This window comes from Gossypium arboreum, chromosome 6 (assembly GCF_025698485.1).
Source record: "Gossypium arboreum isolate Shixiya-1 chromosome 6, ASM2569848v2, whole genome shotgun sequence".
Taxonomy (NCBI): Eukaryota; Viridiplantae; Streptophyta; class Magnoliopsida; order Malvales; family Malvaceae; genus Gossypium; species Gossypium arboreum.
The window spans coordinates 26085486-26108164 of NC_069075.1; the positions used below are offsets into that span (position 1 = coordinate 26085486).

Below are 22679 nucleotides of genomic sequence, written 5' to 3' on the forward strand. Positions count from 1 at the left end.
AAAGAAACTAAACTAAGTTACATAGGAACAAAATGAACAAAATGGATCAAACTAGCTGTTGCACTCGGTTCTGCTCCATTTCTGGTTTGCTTGGTGAGCTGCTGGTTACATGTTGCATTGCAGGCCAATGCTCAACATAACTTGATGGTTCAGTAGCATAATGTGTATCATAATCATTCCCAAGTTGATGAATTTCCTTCATCTATCATGCTGATAAGTTTATTTTTCTTTTGGATAACTAAATAGTTTTTTATTTCATCATCAAAAGAAGCAGAATAATCTGTTACAAGCTAGGAAATGTAACAAAAATAATAGCTAACAAAAAAATTGTTAGAAATTGGCCATCCATGCTGCTGTTATGTTTTTGTTGAGTGCATACGGCTTGTATGCATGCTGCATGCTGCAGCAACATGTTGACTGTTGTAGTTGCAATTTAGTTTAATTTGGTTGAAAATGAACTTAGTTATTGATGTTTTGATGGGTTTAGGTGATGATTGAGCTGATAATTCGGCTTATTGATGTGTACAAGTAATGCTTAGCAAGTCTCTAGGCTACTAAGTGGGCGTAGGTAGTATTTGGTAATGTGTTTTATCTATAAATGTATTGTTATTCTAATTGAATGAATGAGCTAAATGAGCTGAAGCCATAGCTCCCTTGCTGCACATTTGTGAGCAAGTAAAAATACTGCCTTGTTTTGTCCTGTATTTCTTCCTCTGCTCCGTTCCTCTGTTGTCAAAAATCCCCAACAATAGCTAAAAGCTTGAACTTCAAGCATTTTTCCTTCATATTTTATCCGGGTATAATACGTTGCTGCTGGTGCTCTGTTTGAAATTCTTACTTTATCCGGTTAAAGTGTGTCAAAAACCCAACAAAAATTATGACCACCATACTGTAATGGTAGGTTTTTGGGTTTTCTGAAAAGAACACTTTCCATTTATGGTCAATGTATTTTTACCATTTACATATCATTTCCTCAGACAGTTCTGTTTCTTATACTGGCATCTATCAGAAAAGTTGCTTATGAGAACATGTTACTTAACTGAAGTTTGAACTTTTTTCGTATAGATCGTGAGCAGATGTTGAAGATGATCCTATGCATGCAGAACCTGATGACTGAATAATGGATGTATTTTCACTTCTCTGGAGGATAACTTGATCGAACTCTGTTAAGGATTTAAACCTCATGCCATCACCATAAGAGCTTGGTTCGCTGATGATTTCATGAACATCATTACGACCTTCGAGCATGCTGACCACTTCAGACATTGTAGGCCTGAGTGCTGGTGATGGATTAGTGCATAACAGAGCTACCTTTATGATCCTCATTGCTTCTTCTTTGTCGAACTTTGTACCCAACTTTGGATCCACTAGATCCAAAGGATTTCCTTTTTGTTGTAGCACAAGAGCCTGAGATAAAACGTACAAGAGGGGAAAAGATAAGAAAATGATGGAGAATGCAATTAATTCCCAACCTAAGTCTGAAGGATCAAATACAAACTTTCCCTCGAATGCCATGTGAGTTTTTCTGTCTATACAAAGGACATCACCATTTTATTTCAATGATGAAAAATGATGTCCTCTTCGAAATTAGAATGCAAGCAATTTGAATATTTCAAATAATATATTATGCTCAACGTGAGACACAACGAAGAAATTAGTGGATATTGTTCTTACCCAGTCCAGAAGGCATACGAAATTTTCACTTGGTCGGTATTTCATGTTGTTCTTCCCAGCAATAATCTCCAATGCTACTACTCCAAAACTGTAAACATCTGCCTTATAGGTCAAATAGCCCCATAATGCATATTCTGGTGCCATGTATCCTCTGCAGACATAAGATGGTCATTCTGTGAACTATAATATTGTTCAGATGGTACGGTTGCACAAGTTAATTTTACTGGTAGCTTTTTACATGTTTATGCTACGACTAAAACTACCGTGATTCGAGATACCTTTTCATAACAAACAAGCGCATAGGCACAAAGCTGGAAACATTGAAAAGGTATTCCTTTCAAAGACATCATTATTTATGTGGATAAAAATTGGTGGAACAGTGCATGTATTCGAGGCACTAGTTACTGCTACTAAATACTAGAGTTCTTTCAACTCAATTTTTGATGTACTACTTTTCTACATGCAGAATCTAGGTACTGCAATAGTCTTGTGCGTGTGGCAATTCTACTTTCAGGGATGACATTAAAACCAATATTGATTCACTATGCTTATGCCATGTATCATTAAAAAATACATTAAAAAGGGAAGAAAAGAAAAAGACAAAATGAACATCTTGATATCTGATTGAATTGAAAGTTCAGTTAGATGCTCATATTGTCAAAGGATGGAAATTATCTTGCAATTATTGAATGGAAAAAGAAGGAAGCTCACATAGTTCCAGCAACTCTGGTGCTGATGTGGGTGTTTTCCTCTTCATCAAGCCTGGCTAGACCAAAGTCAGAGATCTTAGGATTAAGGTCCTTATCAAGTAATACATTAGTGGCTTTGATGTCCCTGTGAACAATTCTCAGAGGACAATCCTCATGCAGGAAGGCCAGACCTTTTGCGATACCAATACAAATTCTCGGCCTCGTTGGCCAATCCAGCCTCAGTTGGACTTCCTCTGTACCTGTCATCGACATAAGTTACAAAACAAGTAATTGATTCATTTCTTTTTTTTTTAATATGGATGAGTCGAACGGTAAAAGTCATTTTTAAGCTTACCAAACAAAGCAAGTGCAAGATTATTGTTTTCCATGTATTCATATACCAGTAATAACTGATCTCCTTCAGCACAACATCCATATAGTCTAACAACATTTGAGTGTTGTAGGCTTGAAATCATGCCTATTTCATTCACAAATTCACGGTTTCCTTGCTTTGATCTTGAAGAAAGCTGCTTAACTGCAATTATCGCACCATCCAATAGTATGCCCTGCATTGAAGCAAAAGTGACTTTTTCACATTTGTAAATTGTATCTCTCATGTAAGTTTTATATGTATTTTTCCAGGATAACCAGTAAAGGAGGGGGAGAAGTGTTGAAAAATAATGATGATAGTAGCGTTGTATGTCACCTTGTAGACAGATCCAAAACCACCTTCCCCAATTTTATTTGCTGCATCAAAGTTGTTTGTGGCCGCTTTGATTTGTCTTAAGGTAAATACTCCGGTTTTCAGATCTAATCCTCTAAGTTCTGTTCAAGGTACAAGGTCAATTTGCTAAGCTGAGCTATATCTAATAGAGACATGAGAATGATTTTTGACATAGTTTTTTAATGATTTTTTGACATAGTTTTTTAGTGTTGTATTAGTGAAGGATCAATCTTATCTTCAAGTTTCATTTTTAATTTAACAACGTTATTTGACATGAGTGATTATCTCAATTTCTATGATAGCTGAGCATATTTTTTTGTCATAACTATGAAAAGTAACATTAAATCCTTGTACAGTTCCATAGTACATGGAAAAAATTAAAAGAGCTCAAAAGGTTCATCTCTTCAGTAACTTCTCAGCTACAGCTCTATGCTTCATTTTCATTTGTATATTTTCAGAAAAAACTAAAAGAGTGTAATAATGCTGCTATAATTTTTTTTCCAAACTTAAACTTGATGAAGTCGATATACATTACCTTCCTCCCTTGATATTCTCTCCCACAACCAACCTTTCCACCAAAGAGCACCCAAAATCATAAGAACTAGGATCAAAATCAAAACTACAGCTCCAACCACAATTAGTATCTTCTTTATCTTCTTTAGTCTGTCATTCGGAGGTTTAAACTCTACACAAAATCAACAAACCAAGTCACGCTCAAGTTGTTTTCTTTATATATATAACAGTTCACAGAATTAAAACAACTCAACACTTCAAATTCATACAATAAGTAATCATATTGCGAGACAAATGTTAGTACAAATCTCCAGTGAGGAAAATCTCAAACACATGAATATAATTCGAACAAAAAAAGAAGAAATGAGTTCACTCAAGGATACAATCAAGCCAATGACTATTTGCGTTTTGCACTGACGAGAATAATCCACTATGCACTGAGTAATGTATAACAAGAAACTTAATTTCTACAAAGGATTTCTGCAGTAATACTTTGTAGAATAATCTAATAATATTAGACAATGAAGGAATGAAAGCAAGAATATTAGAATTTGTTGGTGTGATTTCCAAATGAAATCAATTCTTATTTATAGGAGTTTTCTGAGTAATAATATTTTTAAAATAAACACATAATTATTAATTTAATATTATAACTATTCAAATAATATTATTTAAATAGTTATAATTCTTTTCAAAATCAAATAATATAACTTTTAATTAATCACACTCATTCATTTATAGTTATTGGAACACTATAAATATTTGAAAATGCTCTAACAATCTTCCCCATTTTTAAAATATTTTAGATTTTGATATTCTTGTAAATCAATTTGCATAAATGAATGTATCTTACGATTGAACATTCACTTAGTGAAAATATGTTAAAGTTCATCGAAATTGCATGATAGACTGAGCTTTGAACTAACTATTCAATTTGATTAACCGAAAACATCTCACACAATGATTTTAACATCGGTCAATGCGTAGTATCTAAGGACACTATTATGGCCATGTGTAGGGGTGAGCGTTCGATCGAATCAAATCGAATGAAAAAAAATTTGAGTTAATCGAGTTGATGAATCATATTTTATCATCCTAATTTGATTTGAAATTTTCTCGAATCGAGTTGAGTGAGATGGAATTCAAATCGAATTGAATCGAATATATTTGTCCGAGTTAAATTTTAAAAAATAATTTTGGGTTCTTGTAACCACTGTCACCTACCGTAATAAAATTTGTCAACCATAATCAAATTTTTATTAACTTTCATCACCTCATAATTTATTTATTAATCTTTTATATACGAGTTAGTTTCTTTACTTGCTTAGTTGTTTCAATTATTTGCGATTCTTGTCACTATGTATTTTGGAATTAAAAATATATTAAATGTAAAATGTGATTTTTAATAAAAGTTATTTTAAAGATAAAATGTGAAATTGACACCAATATAAAATTTAAACACAAATATTTTATGGCATCATTAATAATTCAATTTTAATATAAATATTCAATATCACTAAACAATTCAATAATATAAATAATATAAAATGTGAAATTTAATTTAATAATATAAATGGTAGATATAAATAAAATTATTAATATTTATGTTCGGGATTTTTTGGATAATTTCAATTTTTATTTGGGAGTAAAGGGTGAGAAGTAAAAGTTTTGGGGAAATAAAATATTTTGGAAAGTAAAAGTTTGAGGGAAAATAAATAGGGGGAAGTAAAATTTTGAAGGGAAAATATTAAAAAGAATTTGGAGGGAAAATAAAAAATTTTGAATATTTTTGGAAGTAAAATTTTGAGGAAAAGTAAATGGTAGAGTAAAATTTTGGTGGGAAATGAATTTTGGGTAGATGGGGGGTTGGGATGGGAGGGGGGAGTAAAAGTTTTGGGAGGAGGAGGAGTAGGAAGGAGTAAATGTTTTGAGGGAAAAGTAAAAAGATTTAGAAGTTTGGGGTAAAAATGTAAAATATTATAGTTTGATATTCGAATTATTCGAATTATTCGAGTTATTCGAATTCGAAAACTTAACTCGATTCGAACTCGAAATTCAAAAAAAATCGAGTTGACTCAAATAACTCGATTAACTCGAATAACTTGATTCGTTTAACTCGAAATTCAAAATTTTTTTTATTTTTTTCGAGTCGAATCGAGTTTTGCTGACCCCTAGCCATGTGTCTCTATCCTCTTTTATGAGTGTTGTCAGAGCCAAGCCATTGAGCTCCTAGAAACGACAACACTTCCACTCAAATAGGTAGATCCCATCAAGAGTGTTCCCGTAATTATAACACTCTAACATATTTATGTTATGGGTCTATTAAGAGTACATTACTCATCCTTCCCTTATCATTACATGTACCTAGCACTTTAATGTTAGGATAGATTTATTTATAGTGCTAATAGTCACATACTCATAAGGTACTTTGTCTCATTGAACTTAAGACTTGACGTTATACCAAGCATTGAGTCGAGTTTCCATCATGGGTGACTTTAATTAATAGGCTTGAATCCCATCCCTTTGGAGGTTATTTTTACTACATCTCTAGCAAGACTTTTTGTCAAAGGATCCACCAAATTTTCACTTGTGATCTCACATAATTAATAATGATCGCTCCAATAAAGATTAATTGTCAAACAGAGCTATGTCTTAATCCAATGTGTCTAGACTTTCCATTATATACTTGGTTATATGTCTTTGCTAGACTAGCCTCACTATCACAACAGATAGAAATAGATGAAATTGGCTTAGGCCATAAAGGTACATCATAAAACAAATTTCTTAACCATTCTGCTTCTTTAGATGCAGCGACTAGTGCAATAAATTCTGCTACCATACTAGAATCAGTAATATATGTTTGTTTCTTGGAACCCCAAGAAATGACCCATCCACCAAGAATGAAGATTCATCCACTAGTAGATGCATGCTCTTCCAAACTTGTAATCCACCTAGCATCTGAATACCCTTCTAAAAATGAAGGATATCCATTATAACAGAATGCATAGTTAATAGTTTTCTTTAAGTACTTAAGTACTCTATTCAAAGCTTGCCAATGCAAACTACTTGGATTACTTGTGTTCCTACTCAATTTCCCAACAGCATATGCAATATCTGGTGTTGTACAAGTCATTATGTACATAAGACAACCAATTAGACTTGCATATTTCAATTGATCAATTTTCCTACTAGTATTAGATAATAAGTTTATTTGAGAATCCATAGGTGTAGATGTTGGTATACAGTTGAAAAGATCAAATTTTTTAAACACATTTTCAATATAATGGTGATTGTGATAAAACCATAATACTTTTATCTCAGGTTATTTTAATCCCAAGAATAACATTTGATATACCTATATCCTTCATAGCAAAGTTGTTTGACAAGAATTTCTTTCGGTTTTCTATTTGATCCAAATCCGTGCCAAAAATAAACATGTCATCTACATATAAGCAAATTATGACACCTTTTCCATTTTCAAATTTGCTATATATGCACTTATTGGATTCATTTATTTTATAGCCATTAGCTAAAACAATCTTGTCAAACTTTTGGTGCCATTTTTTTTGTGCTTGTTTAAGTCCATATAAAGATTTACCAAGCTTACATACCTTATGCTCCTGTCTTGGAATAACAAATCCTTCTGGTTGTTCTATATACACTTCCTCTTCCAATTCACCAATTAAAAATATAGTTTTTAACATCTATTTGGTAAACAACCAAATTATATATAGAGGTAAGTGATATTAAGAGTCTAATTGTAGCAATTCTTGCTACTGGAGCATAGGTATCAAAGTAATCAATAAATTGTTTTTGTGTAAAACCTTTGGCTACCAACCTTACTTTAAATTTATCAATGGTTCCATCGACCTTCATTTTGTTTTTAAACATCCATTTACAACCTATTGGTTTGGAATCCAGTGATAGATCAACTAAGATCTAAGTTTGATTTCCCATTATTAAATCCATCTCATCATTTATTACTTTTTCCCAAAAAGTAGAGTCTTGAGATTTTATTGCCTCTTCAAATGTAATGGGATCAGATTTCGTATTATAACAATAAGATATATTAGTGCATATACTTTCACCTTTTCCTTCTACAAGAAACATAATGAAATCTGGTCTAAAATCTTTGACCTTTTTAATCCTCTTACTTCTTCTTAATTCTTGACAAGATTCATCATTATTATCAATTTGTTCTCATGGAATCTCATTCTCATTTGAAGAATGAATCAATTGTAGTGGCTGTAATTATCTTGAAATAGAATTAAATCTATTTTCATCAAAAATAGCATCTTTTGATACAATAACAGTATTAATTGAAACTGAATCATTTGGTTCAATTACCATGAACCTATATACCTTGCTATTATGTGCATATCCTATAAATATGCTGGAACTTTGACAATAGCTCTACAATCCCAAACCTTCAAATAATTAAGGTTTGGTTTCCTTTTCTTCCATTGTTCATAGGGTTATTTTAATTTCCTTATTAAGAACTCTATTCAATATATGACAAGATGTTAGAACAGCTTCTCCCCAAAAACCTTGTCCAAGACCTAAATATGATAACTTTGAATTTACCATTTTAGTCAAGACTCTATTTTTCCTTTCAGCTACACCGTTTTGTTATGGTGTGTAAGGGGCTAAAACTTGATGGACAATTCTAGTGGATTGAAAATAACTTGGGTTATAGTATTCTCCACCTCTATCCAATCTTAAGCACTTGATAAATGATTTACACTGAAGTTCAACTTCAGATTTATAAATTTTAAATTTATCAAGCGCTTCATCTTTTGAATGTAATAAATGTACATAACAATATCTAGAACAATCATCAATAAAAGTAACAAAATATTTATTTTCACCTAATGTAGGAGTATTATGCATGTCACAGAAATCACTATGTATCGAATCAATCAATTTTGTTTTCCTTTTAACCTTAGTGAAAGGGTTTTCTTGTAATTTTAGTCAAGATACATGTATTACATTTTTTCAAAATTATTATTAAAAATATGAATTAAATCTAACTTACGCATGTCATTCAATTTTCTCTAATTCAAATGACCAAATCTATAATGTCATAAACAAGAATATTCAACCATATAAGCAGAAATAATATTTTTGTTCTTATTAATAATATTGATTTTGAATATACTCTCATACTTATACCCTTTCCCTACAAAAATTCCTTCCTTAGACAAAACAAACTTATCTGCCTCAAAAACAAGTTTGAAACAAAACTTACTCAACAGACTTCCAGACACTAAATTCTTCCTATCTTCTGGTACACAATATATATCATTTAATGTTATAACCTTTCCAGAAGTGAATTGTAGTTCAACAGACCCCTTGCCTTTGATTACTACGGTGGAAGAATTTCTCATGTACAAGACACTGTCATTTTCAAATTGTGAGAACTTTGTGCACATGCTTTTGTCTTTGCACACATGTTTGGTTGCTCCAGTATCAATCCACCATGTATTATCATCTTGTGCCATATTAATTTCAGATATCATTGGAACAAACTTATTGTTATTATCAGCCTTAGAAGATGGTTTCTTCTTTAAAAATCAACATTCATTCTTGAAATGTCCTAGTTTACCACAATGATAGCATGAGCCCTTTTGTTTCTTTTTAAACTTAGGTGCTCTATCAATCTGTTTAAACTTTCTCTTGAATAGTTTAGTAGTTTTTACTTCCTCCGTAACATGCACTTTGACATTTTCAAAATTTAGGTTCTAATCTTACTTTCAATATTCTTCTTCAATATGAAGATGATTTGCCAAAGCCTCAAGAGAGATTTCCTCTTTCTTATGTTTTAGACTTCCTTTAAAGTATTTCCAAAATGGAGGAAGTTTGTCTATTATGGAGGATACAACAATCATTTCATCCATTTTTATATCATATTGCTTGAATTGATTCAACATCTTTTTAATATCATGGAATTGTTCCATAACAAAATGACCATCATCCATTTGATAATTATTGAAACGACTAACAAGAAATTTCTTACTTGTAACATCTTCGGTCGTGTATCTTGTCTCCAATCTGTCCCATAATTCCTAGCAGTGACCTCGTTTCGGTAGGTGTCGAACAAACCATCAGATAAACCATTCAATAGGTGGCTCATGCATATGTAATCAGCATTGTCCCATTTTTGCCTTTCTCAGGTTGCAGCAATAGATTCGTTTTCATTCTCCTCAGGTCTTGGAGTATCCAAAACATAAGCAATCTTCAAAATTGATAATAAAAAGTGCATTTTTTTTTTGCCATCGTCAAAAATTGGACATTAAACCGATCAAGTCTGACAAAGTTGGAAGCCAACTCCCTTAGTGTTCCACTTTCATGTATTGTGGTAGTCATCATGAATTATAACCTTAAATTTGTTAGTACAAATCTTCAGCAAGGAAAATCTCAAACATACGACTAAAACTCGAACAGAAAAAGAAGAAATAGGACAAGGCTCTAAGGCGTGTTTCAAGCCACTATCTTCGGTGTACAAATGAGTTCCAAGTAAATTAACCTCGAGGATACGATGAAGCCAATGACTATTTTCGTTTTGCACTGACGAGAATAGTCCACTACGCACTAAGCAATATATAACAAGAAACTCAATTTCTACAAAGGATTTCTGCAGTAATACTTTATAGAATAATCTAATAATATGAATGAAAGAAAGAATCTTAGAATTTGTTGGTTTGATTTCCAAATGAAATCTTATCCCTATTTATAAGAATTTTCATGTGATCTCTTCATAGAGACATTCAATATGTGCTTTTACGAATAATAATGTCTTTAAAATAAACACATAATTATTAATTTAATATTATAACTATTCAAATATTATTATTTTAATTTTATAATTCTTTTCAAAAATTAAATAATATAACTTTTAATTAATTATACTTATTTATTAGAACACTTTAAATATTTAAAATGTCCCAACAACAAACACTATATTCTGGACTAGAAGCAATATATGAAAAAATTCATAACATTATTAAGAAGAGAATTATTCATGAAGCAATAAATTGAGACTGACCTTGGGTCGTTTTCTTTAAAAAAAAAATCAATTTTATGAAATGAATAGCAATAAATTGAGATTGACCTTGAGTCAAAGACATTGGCATGCATCTTCTTTACGCCCATCACAAAGTGAAAATATCAAGCTCAGATAAATATATTAGCATGAGAAGAAAACATAGGCTTCTGTTAAGAGTGTGTAACTTACCAGATTTCACAGAGATGGCTTACCAGATTTCACAGAGATGGCTGATATCAAAGGCCCATATGTTCCCCTCTTTGGTGCAGCTGCTGTTCCCTTCCCAGCCCAATGAAAGCGAATCTCCAAGGTCTTATTGGTTACAGAAACAGCCTTAAATTCAAGAATGCATTCCTTATCAACCCCTTTGATTGTCTTTCTAATGTTAAAATCCTTCAATTTGCGTCTCCCCTGCAACAAACTAATTGAATCAAATGACTGGAGCAGAACAGGACAAGGAGAGCATGTGCAACGTGATTTAATACCTGTATATAAACATCAAAGAGCCGCCTTCCAAGACTGTAGAAAGAACTATTGTCTCTTATTACTATTTCTGCAGAGTGAAGTTTCACAGTATAGTTTCCATTTCCTAAGCAGTTAAGATAATAAGTGAGCGAGAGGGGAGAGAGGCGTGCTGTGGTGTATAAGTCAGAGTTTTTCATCTTGAGCACAGATACATTATGTGCTATATAGTCAGTTGAGGTAATATTTTTATCCCAGAAATGTCCTGTGCTACTAACTTCCCATTTTGATCCTGTTGGAACATATTTCGTTTCACCCCCTTGGTCGTGATCAGCTTCATAATCAATGTTTCCTATAGTAGTTTTTTCCCCACCACAATTTATATGGAAAGAATACTGATCTACAGAAAAAAATAGGGTAAAGTGTTTATTAAATGTACACAAACTAAACAAAGAAATGCAGAAGAAATTTACAGTTATTTGATCAATTGAGTATACGTATTAAGCACCCCAAAACACAACACAAAAGAAGATCAAAACATGAATGAAAGTACAATTGAAGCACATACTAGCATCTTTTAGTCAAAGCAATGCAAATTACCTTCTGAACATGAAAAGCTTTGCAAACACTCTCTCAGTGGTCTATATCATGGTAGAATCATGAAAGAAATCAATTTATGTGAAATAGAATTAGACTTCATTTAGAAGTTTGGTAAGTTGACAATTAAAGTTTCTAGATTTCTCTTAAGAAGTTTGTTAAATTGGAGCTTACAAATTCTTTCCTCCAGTGGAGCTTTTGAACAAGTTTCTGATAGAACATCAAAATAGTTACTTCGTAAACTTTGAAAGCTAAAACGAAAGGAATGTTCAAGGAAGAACTTGGGGGGAAAATCGTTCTTACAGTGATTCACGACAATCGAGTGGTACAGAGTCCCAAGAAAAATTATTGTAAGAAAGATCTACTTCACTGCAAAATAAATTTATATTTCTTCAATTACATTATGAATGCATCTTATGTTCCTGTATAGATGACCAAACATTTCACTGGATGATGGTTTAAGTATTCAAAAACACTTTCAAAACATTACGAACTTTTGGAGTTAGATTAAGCCATGCAGTTTGTTTATTTATTCTTTTAGAATAGTTAAAAGACTTTGGAATTCAATATCTAATAAGGTTTTATTGGCCTAAATAACAACAAATATATCAGTAATCATTGTACAACTTCTGAATGCTAACCATTCCAAATAGGATCTCTGTTCAGGTCACATGTTTAACATGACTTTTTCATGCTACCAAGCTGCGATCGAATCGAACTGAAACTACTTGAAAATGAAGACTAATACATAAAGTCTTTTCCTATGAGCACACCTGAATATATTTTTATAAATAAGGTATAAATAGCGAGGCATCGTAAAGATCGAATTAAACATGAATTACCTGCGACTATTTAAGCTCTTGATCCAATACGGAATGGGACCACTGATTGAGTTGTTTGTCAGATACCTATTTAATTAGCATCATAAATTACATTACAGGTAAATGAGACGAGATGTCATTGAAAAACATTACATAAAACTATTTGAATTGGAGCAAAACCATCAGGATTTATTTAAGGAGTATCAATAAAGAAAACCACTTGATTAATGATCCACCTACTGATGAGACTAGACAGGCTTGATTGAGAGATGGCTCACAACTGTTCTTGTAGATTCGCAGCTCTATTGACAATGAGGTAATCACTTTGATTATTCACTGTGAGTTTGTTACAAAACTGGATTATTTGGATTTTCTGTATTCTTAGAGAGGAAATATCTCATGGATGTATGAAGCTTAATGTTTTGCTACCATTCAGCTCGGATCTGAAAGTTTAACAGACTCAATGGGAGAAAATGATAATTATTAGTTTTCTCTTTAGCCTTCCTTTAGAGTTTGAAGCTGTCAAATCTCAGATTCTCTCAAGTTCTGAGATTTCATCACTGCAAGATGTTTCCAAGAAAGGGTTGCATATTGAAAGTTCTCATTTTGTTCAAGTTAATAGTAATGCATTAGTGAGTCATGGAAATAAAACCCGAGGATTAAGTAGTCATGATGGGGGTAACGATAACCATAATCAAGAGACTGGGAGAATTTTATGCTATTATTGTCATGAGTCAAGCCATACAAAGCACAACTGTGTGAAGCTTTAAAATAAGGTTCGGAGATCGCAGTCAGCAAATATTGCAACATCAAGTAACGAGACAATTTCACTGGTTAAAATTTTCACTTCTTCTATCACTACTCTCGTCAAGTAAGGTACTCCACTACTATTATTGTCATGAGTCAGGCCACACAAAGCACAACTGTGTGAAGCTTTAAAATAAGGCTTGGAGATCACAGTCAACAAGTATTGCAACATCAAGTAACAAGACGATTTCTGATAAGCCATAAAAGTAACAAAATTTAATCCCATTCTTGATGCATTTTTGGATGATTTGTTATGTCAATTAGTGAATTTGATGCTCTTAATCCTTTAATTTCATGTTTCTATACTTAGAGTGAGCATAGGGGATCAAGAGGAGCGAAAAACAGGCCAAAATTGGACAAAACAAGCTATTTTCAGGAACCACACAGCCAAGCCATTCCCACACGGGCTGAGCAGACGCCCGTGTGGCCACATGCCCATGTGCTAGCTCATGTCAATATCGCTCCCTGTTTCCCAAATACGCGAAAAAAGCCAATTTTTAGGGTTTCTGAGCATTCTAAAGTCTATAAATACCTATTTGAAGAGGACTAAGGAGAACATGGAGAGTAGAACGAAGAATTTACTCAAAGAACGCCAACAGATCCAACTCAGAAGTAGGATCTCCTTCAAGATTAAAGATCTCCATTCAATTTCTCTAAAAGTTTTTGGGTTTCTTTATGTTTCGTTGTTTTCTTAATTTTTAGATGTTTTCCTCCCAACGTATGAACTAAATTCCTTAGATACCGAGGGAAGATGAAACCTATGATATTAATTCAAGTGTGATATGCTTATTTCAGTGGAGTAAAAGTCCTTGTTTAAGAATAGATCTAGCATAATTGAGTGCCTTGCATGCAATCCTAGAAATAGGACGACATAAATCTATCGGATTAGAGTCAAATCTAATAGGGAAATTCATAGATCGAGTTAATGCGACAGTAGGGGTTTTAATTAGAAAGAGATTTCAATTAATCAACCTAGAGTCAGTTGTTCTTATCCTCGAAATAGATATTACCATAATTCAGGGATTTCTATGGATCAAGGCAAGTGAATAAATCGTTTAATTTAGATTCAGAATAATAAATGAAGTCTAGGTGGATTCTTTCCTGGGTATTGTCTTTTTCTTTGGTTATATTCAATTTATTTTCTCATTCTATTCTCTGTCGCGTTCTTAATAATCAGTTTAGTTAAATTTAGATTAAAAACATCCCCTTTAATTTATAGGCTAGATAATAAAAAGATAGTAATTACTAGTACTTTTAATCCTCGTGGATATGATATTCCCGACTCACTATAGTTATACTACTATTCAATAGGTGTGCTTACCTTTGTCATGAGTTTAGTTAGTTTAGTGACTCATCAATTTCATTGTCTAAAACTTTCACTTCTTTTATCACTGCTATCATCGAGTCAGGTAACTCCATTGAGTGCCTATGTAACTACCTGATTTTCAATGTTGTCGGAAAATGCAATTTCGAAATCTCATTTTCGTGAATATTAAATTTGAATATATAACGGAGTTGGTATAATAGTTTATTAAAGTTTAATATTTGAATTTTGCCTATAAATTGCTAAATTAAGGTATAGGAACTAAATTATAAAAGTCTTATTGCTATAGATTTTCAAATAGCTAAAGGTCACAAATGGTAATAAAACCATTTTTTTATATCAAATAGTGGAAAATTATATTGTCATCCACTAATTTTAGCTAAACATGATTAAGGTTAGTTAATTAAATATTAAATTAAGTAATTAATGTTAATAAAAATTAAAACAAAGTATATAAGGATACATTAGTGGATTTTTGTCATCTTTTACCTATTCTTTACTGTCCAAACCATAGAAACATAGAAAAAAAAAGGGTTTTGACCTTCAAAAACTTTCGATCAACAAAATTGGTAAGCATTCAAGTCATTTTCTTGTGATTTATATGTTATTGAGGTTATTGGAGTTTGATTTAGCTAGTCATGTATCAATTTGCAAAACTGTTAAAACTTTTGATAGTTGTCATTATTGATTTATTGAAGAAATTGGTGTTAAATTGATAAACTTTAAGCTTATATGTGAAAAAGGACTAAATTGTACTTGTTTAATTTTTAGTTTTATTCATAAGGACTAAAGTGAATAAAATGTAAAATTAATTTGAAATCTCAATATTAATAGATATCGAGGGTCTCTAATGGATATAGTTAAGATCAAATCTAAAATCAAGGCTCAAAAATTAATAGATATAGTTATTTTGATTTTAGGGACTAAATTTAATAAATTGCAAAATTTAAGAGGCATTCAGAAAATAAAATTAAATAGATTCATACAAATCATGTAAAGATATAAAAATGTGTGGTATTGATAAATTACTTAAAATAATTATTTAGATCAATAATTGAATCAAATCAGAGATAATTGGGAAAAACAATAATTACCGGTTAATCCCAGAAGGTTCAGCTTATTTGTTGTTTTTCAAGTTTATATGGGACAAGAGTGTTCAAATTGTTATGTATTTGTTTATTTGAATTTATGATTTATTGTGAATTGATTATGGTAAATTAGTATAAAGGTGAAAGCTGGACTAATTGTAAAGAAATGTTTATATGTGCAATAGATGCTTGTCTGAACTTAGTAAATGTTAGGATACGATCGACATGTCAATAGGGTTTTTTGCATGCTTGTCTGGGATATATGATTTTATGGAGATCATTACAAATTATATCGGGATCTATCATTTATTATGGACCATTAAATAATATATGTCCCTACAGAGACCTTAGTGTGGTGGAGAGGTGTATCTACTTATGAGAATGCATTTGATGGCTACATGCTTTGCTCTTTGGTGTCCTGTTATAGTATAGTTTAAGCTCTTACGAGCTATCTGGTGTGTTGTATTTTACCTGTGTATCCGAGTCTATCTTACTAGGGTTTCATCGGGTAAAATATTCTATATAAAACAAGAATTTGAAATGAGATGAAGTAAACTCGATGTTCAAATAAAAGACTATTGAATGATATGAGAACAAAGCTTTGATATATATACATGTGATTACACTACTTTTGGATTGAATGAGATTTGAGTTTATTACTTATTACTATATGAACTGGTATATTAAACACTTGTGATATTACATGGTTTGATTATATGTTAAACTCACCTTCTTGATGTTGTGCTTTTCCATGTCTAGCCAATTATGTCAAGCTTAGTAACCTATTATTTTTAATTGAAAGATAAGGTAAGCTTTTGTTTAATACCTATGAACTTACTAAGTATCATATGCTTACCCCGTTTGTTTCCTCTTTCCCTTGTAGATCTTCACATTGCAAAACACATCAAGTCAGATCGCTCACACTATCTTTATTTCGATAGCTACTTTGATTACCTTGAGTCAAGGAATTTTGACATGTATATAAGTATTTTGGTACATCCTTTAATGTATGAAAGTCTTGATAAATGTTGGTAACATGTGATGATTATGATGCATATGATGTTTTTGAATGTTACTTGTGTTAAATGATTTGGTTAATGCTTGAAATGGAAATTTTTTGTTTCTAGAGAGGTAATATATATGTATCTATTTGAACTAAGCATGTAGAAGATTGTGGTATTAGGTAAATGAATGGTTAACTTAATGTAAGTATTGAAATGGTATGTATAATGATTATGCTTGATGTATATATTGATAAATGGTCATTTGGAGTTCATCGTAGATGACATAAAAGTATTGGTGAATGAATTATGTGTATTTTAAAAGAGAATTGATAAGTTTTGATAGATTTGGCATATGTAAGGTTAGGTATTTGAATGAATTAGGTTAGTATGCTCAAATAGTATTTAAAATTTTAAGTTTAATTGGTATAAATATTGTGAACATCTGGTTAAGAAGTTGAATTGAGTGTTTTAACTTGATTGATATAGTTTTATGCATGTTATGGATCAATTGAGTTTGACATTAGGTGGTTACATTGTAAATTTATTTGGAAGCATTGAAATAGGTACCAAATGGTTCATTTTTACCAAAAATAGGGTCTTCTTCTCGATGAGAAAGTTCTCATTGCAACGTCGATTGACAATGAGTCAAGTTGTGAACTCGTGTGGCCTAAGGTCATGAAATGACAAAATATTTTGCGATGTCACAAAATTGAGAAGGTGACATCATGACGCCAACTCTGAAATTTTAATACTTTACAATTTTGTCCTATTTCGTACTCGAGTAAACAAAAGAGCTTTTGTAAACTTGATTACAACTCCATTTAGTTTTTTTAACTATAAATGAATGTGTTTGACATGAAATTTCATGTGCTTATGAATATTTTATTGTAATTTTACTGTAGTTGCTCTGACAACGAATGTGGCATCTTGTACTTCAGATTCAACTGTTGGATCGAGTGAAGGGTGTTATAGCCTTTTTTCCTCATCCTCCAAATGGTTCATTTTTTATGGCGATATAAATCATATGACAAGTAATTCAAAACTTTTTCCACCTTCATTTATCATACAAATATTCTCAAAGTTGTTTTACCTGATGGGTCAACATCTTATGTTCATAGATTCAACACCATTAACCAAACACGATCTATTTCCCTAAATGTTATGTTAAACTTATCATATTTCTCTTTTAATGTTAAACTTATCATATTTCTCTTTTAACCTATTATTTGAAAGTACACATACTTGTGCTCTAAATTGTTGTGTCTCATTTTTTTCTTCACCATTGTCTTTTTCAGGATCTTACAAAGTAGATTATTGATAGAGGATATGAGTTTGGGGTCTTTTTGTTCTTGATACAAAGGTGCCAAGATTGTTTGCTTGTTCTAATGTGATTTCCCCTTTTGAGGTGCATTGTCACTTGGGCCATCCTTCCTTGATATCCTTCAAGAAGTTGTGTTCGCAATTTAAGAATTTATCTTCACTAGATTGTGAGTCATATTGATTTTCTAAGCATCATCATCTCTATTTAGTACTTAGAGTTAATAAACTAGTAAAGTCTCCCTTTGAGTTGATTTATTATAATGTTTGGGGTCCGTGTCCTATTATGTCTAAGTTTGGATTTCAATTTTTTATTTTATTTGTGGATGATTATTCACACATTACTTGGTTATATATAATGAAAATCATTCTAAAATATAATGTATCTTTTGTGCATTTGTGCTGAAATTAAAGCATAGTTTAATGTTTTCATTCGCGTGCTACAAAGGGATAATGCAAAATAATATTTTTATGATATTTTTAAATCTTACATAACTCAAAATGGCATACTCCAATCTTCATATGTGCATACACCTCAAAATGAAGTGGTTGAAAGAAAAATGGACACTTACTTGAGGTAATTAGAACTCTTTTTTTTTTCAAATGAATGTGACGAAATGTTTTTAGGATGATGTTGTAAGAACTTTTTTTTAATCAATCGTATGTTATCTTATGTATTAAATGGTGGTATACCTTATAATATATTATTTCTTTCAAATTCTTTATTTCCTATTGAATTTAAAACATTAGGCAACACTTGTTTTATTCGTGATTTTCATCCACGGGTGACAAATTGGATTCAAAGTCTCTTAAATGTGTGTGTCTTGGATATTATTGTCTTTGAAAGGGTTCTAGATGTAACTGAACTAATCTTAAACAATATATTGCTTCTATTGATGTTACATTTATTGAGAACAATCCTTTATTTCCTCTATCTTCTATTTACAATACTCAATGAGAGGAAGATATTTGTTGGTTTATGCCATAGCCCAACCCGTAAATCCGTCAGATACTAGTTGATAAGCCATAAAAGTAACATGTTTTTAATCCTATTCTTGAAGCATTTTTGGATTATTTATTTAGTAAATTAATGAATTTGATGCTCCTAATCCTTTAAATTCATGTTTCTAACTTAGGTGAGCATAGGGGAGTGAAAGGAGTGAAAAACAAGTCAAAATCGGACAAAAGAGCTGTTTCCAGGATCCACACGACCTGGGCATTTCCACACAGGCTGGCCACACACCCATGTGCTAGCCCGTGTCGATATCGCACCCTACTTCCAATATACGTGGAAAAACTCAATTTTAGGATTCTTTAGCATTCTAAAGTCTATAAATACCAATTAGAAGAAGACATAAGGGGGCACTTAGAGAAGATTGAAGAAAAGACTCGAAGAACGCCATCGGAATCAATTCAGAAGCAGATCTCCTTCAAAATTAAAGACCTCCATTTAATTTCCTTCTAAGTTTTATTGAGTTTCGTTATGTCTTGTTGTTATCCTAATTTTGAGATGTTTTCATTCCAAATTACGAACTAAATTCCCTAAATACCTAAGGAAGATGAAACTTATGATGAATCTTATTATTTGATTTTTGATTTACATGATAAATACTTTATTCTTGTTCTCAATTATGTATGCTTATTTCGTGTTTTAATATTTTTAGGATATTAATTCATGTTTAATGTGCTTATTTTAGTGGAGAAAAAGTTCCTATTTAAGAGTAGATCTAGCATAATTGAGTGAAGTTGCATGCAATCCTAAAAATAGGACAAAATAAATCTACCAAATTAGAGTAAAATCTAATAGAGGAATCCATAGATCGAGTTAATGCGACAATAGGGGTTTTAATTAGAAAAATATTTTAATTAATCAACTAGAGTCAGCTGTTCTTACTCTCAAAAGAGATATTAACATAATTTGGGGATTTCTACGGATCAAGACACAAGTGAATAAATCGTTTAATTCAGATTCAGAATAATAGGTAAAGTCTAGGTGGATTCTTTCTTGGATATTGTCTTTCTCTTTGGTTATCTCGATTATTTTCCCATTTCATTCTCTGTTGCGTTCATAGTTAAATTAGATTAGTAATTTTAAATTAAAAACAGTCACTTTAATTTATCGATTAAATAATAGAAAAATGGTAATTACTAGAATTTTTAGTCCTCGTGGATACGATATTCCCTACTCACCATAACTATACTATTGTTTGATAGGTGCGCTTGCCTTAGTCTTATTTATAGTTAGTTTAGTGACCATCAAGCTTTTGGTGCCGTTGCTGGGGACTAAAATATTAGGAACACTTGATTTTTATTAATTTAGCCATTTTTATTTTATTATATTTTTATTTTTATTTTTAGTTTAATTTTTGTTTTCTAATTTTTCTTTTATTTGCTTCTGGCAGGTTCCTTTAGTTTATGACTAGAAGAAACCCAAAGAGACCATTACTGTTTGATAGTGAGATTGAAAGTACAGCTCGCAAAAATCGTAGAGAAGTAAGATAGAGCCAACAGAGTATAATAAACAAACAAAAAGACATTATTATTACTAAGAAGATGGGTGATAACCAAAATAATCAGTTGCCTCTCGCGGTTGCTGCAAATTCTGCAAATCCAGCAAATACGAATCCTGTTCCTCTTATTATGTATGATTATGCCAAGCCCACTCTAACTGGGGCTGAATCGAGTATTGTGAGACCCACTATTGCTGCGAATAATTTCAAACTGAAGCCGAACATTATTTAGATGGTACAATAATTTGTTCAGTTCGATAGTTTTCAAGACAAAGATCCAAATAGTCATTTCGCTAATTTTTTGGAAGTCTGTGACACTTTCAAGATTAATGGCGTTTCTGACGACACCTGTGACATCCCAAAATTGACCATAGTCGGGAAGTGGTTTCGGGACCGCTAAACCGAGTCACCGACATGTTCGAACGTAATATTTATTGTCTAGAATATGTGAAAATGCATGTGTGAATTTTGAATTCTTTGATTTAGTTAATTTGATTGTGAATTGAAAGAAAAAGGACTCATGTGAAAGGATTTAAATAGATGTGGCTAATTTTAAGAGATTAATAAAAGGATGAAGTAAAATAAATGGACTTGCATGTCAAATAGCCCATTCCTAAGGGTAGTGGCCGGCCATGTCAAGAGTGATGGGCAAGGGAAAACATGTTTCAAACATGTTTAGCTAATGGATTATGCTTGAAAGAATAAAGAAATGAAATTGAAAAAAAAATAGGGATATGATGAAAACAAAAGAAAAAAAAAAAGTGTTCATTCTCTCATTTTCTCCTTGCTTGGCCGAATATACTAAGAAGACAGGGGGGGAAAAGCTTGAGAAAATCAGCCATGGGAGCTTACTAGACTAAGGTGTTTTGATACAAGAAGGTATGTTTTATGCCACTCTTGAAAATGCATGCATGATTTGGAGGATTGGTTCAAAATTTTCCTTGAATCTCAAATTGAAACTAAGTTGTTAGGTGAGTTAAAATTCGGCCATGCATGTTGTTTTCCTTGGTGAGTGTTTTGATGTTGTTGTGATGAAAGCATGGAGATGAGTGAGTTCAATGTTTAACAAAAGGAAATTTTGTGCCATTGAGTTCTTGTTGTTATGTGTGTGTGTGCATGAGTATTCGCCATGCATGTTGTCTTCCTTGGTGAGTGTTTTGATGTTGTTGTGATGAAAGCATGGAGATGAGTGAGTTCGAATGTTTAACAAAAGGAAATTTTGTGCCATTGAGTTCTTGTTGTTATGTGTGTGTGTGCATGAGTATTCGGCCATGCTATAGAATTTATGTTGCAAAATGATTAATGCTTAATGAGATGTATAATAGTACTTGTGAATGAGCTTGAGAGTATTTAAACAATTAGACATGAAAAGGGTGGTAATGAGGCTGAAAAATTGTTGGATGGTTAATTGGGTAAGGAATGAAGCATTCGCCATATGGGGTATAAATGGGCATAGGTGTTAAATACCTTGTATTGGAAACTTTGATAAATAAGTAGCAATAAATTAAGATGAGATTGAGTAAATTTTCAGCTTAGTTGTGTTAAGTATTCGGCAATAACCATAATAATGCATGTGAATGCCGTATGTTTGTGTTTGATGGAGAGGTAAATTGTTGATTTAGCTCAAGAGCAAAGGGGAACTAGATTGGACAAAGGAAAGGAGAAAGCAAACGAGTAGCCGATTTGGAACCGTTCTAACCCAAACAAAGTAAGTCATTAAGCACATATGTTTGATATTGCTTAAATGATTGGAAAATCTATGCAATTGTGTTTAATGGAATGCTATATATGTATAAATGAAATTGTATGTGTATGGAGTGAGGATAATTGTTGAATGTAAAAGAAATAGTGGAATATGTAGAAAGTTTGCTTTCGGCACTGTGTGTGCGGGCAATACGTGTGTATGGTGACGAGATTGGCACTAAGTGTGCGTGCTGGAAATATAAGGCACTAAGTGTGCATGCTGGAAAAATATGACACTATGTGTGCAAGCTGGAAAAATACGGCACTGGGTGTGCGAGCTCGGAGGGTATGACACTGTGTGTGCGGGCTTAAATTACGTGGCACTAAGTGTGCGAAATCGAGTAGTAAGCACTGTGTGTGC

General features: G+C 32.0%; 1 protein-coding gene across 1 annotated transcript in view; it reads right to left on the reverse strand.

The window, feature by feature from the left end:
* Nucleotides 1-902: 902 nt before the first annotated feature.
* The window catches only part of LOC108481604 (probable LRR receptor-like serine/threonine-protein kinase At1g07650), a 35633-nt gene continuing 13856 nt past the window's right edge, over nucleotides 903-22679 (reverse strand). The window contains exons 11-22 of the mRNA XM_017784715.2: nucleotides 12547-12612; nucleotides 12008-12073; nucleotides 11879-11914; nucleotides 11708-11748; nucleotides 11131-11507; nucleotides 10858-11056; nucleotides 3623-3772; nucleotides 3070-3188; nucleotides 2719-2929; nucleotides 2386-2623; nucleotides 1675-1825; nucleotides 903-1407 (exon numbers count right to left, since the gene is read on the reverse strand). Coding sequence (XP_017640204.2) covers nucleotides 1036-1407; nucleotides 1675-1825; nucleotides 2386-2623; nucleotides 2719-2929; nucleotides 3070-3188; nucleotides 3623-3772; nucleotides 10858-11056; nucleotides 11131-11507; nucleotides 11708-11748; nucleotides 11879-11914; nucleotides 12008-12073; nucleotides 12547-12612 — 2026 coding nt within the window. The 3' untranslated portion in view covers nucleotides 903-1035. The remainder of the gene's footprint in view (nucleotides 1408-1674; nucleotides 1826-2385; nucleotides 2624-2718; nucleotides 2930-3069; nucleotides 3189-3622; nucleotides 3773-10857; nucleotides 11057-11130; nucleotides 11508-11707; nucleotides 11749-11878; nucleotides 11915-12007; nucleotides 12074-12546; nucleotides 12613-22679) is intronic.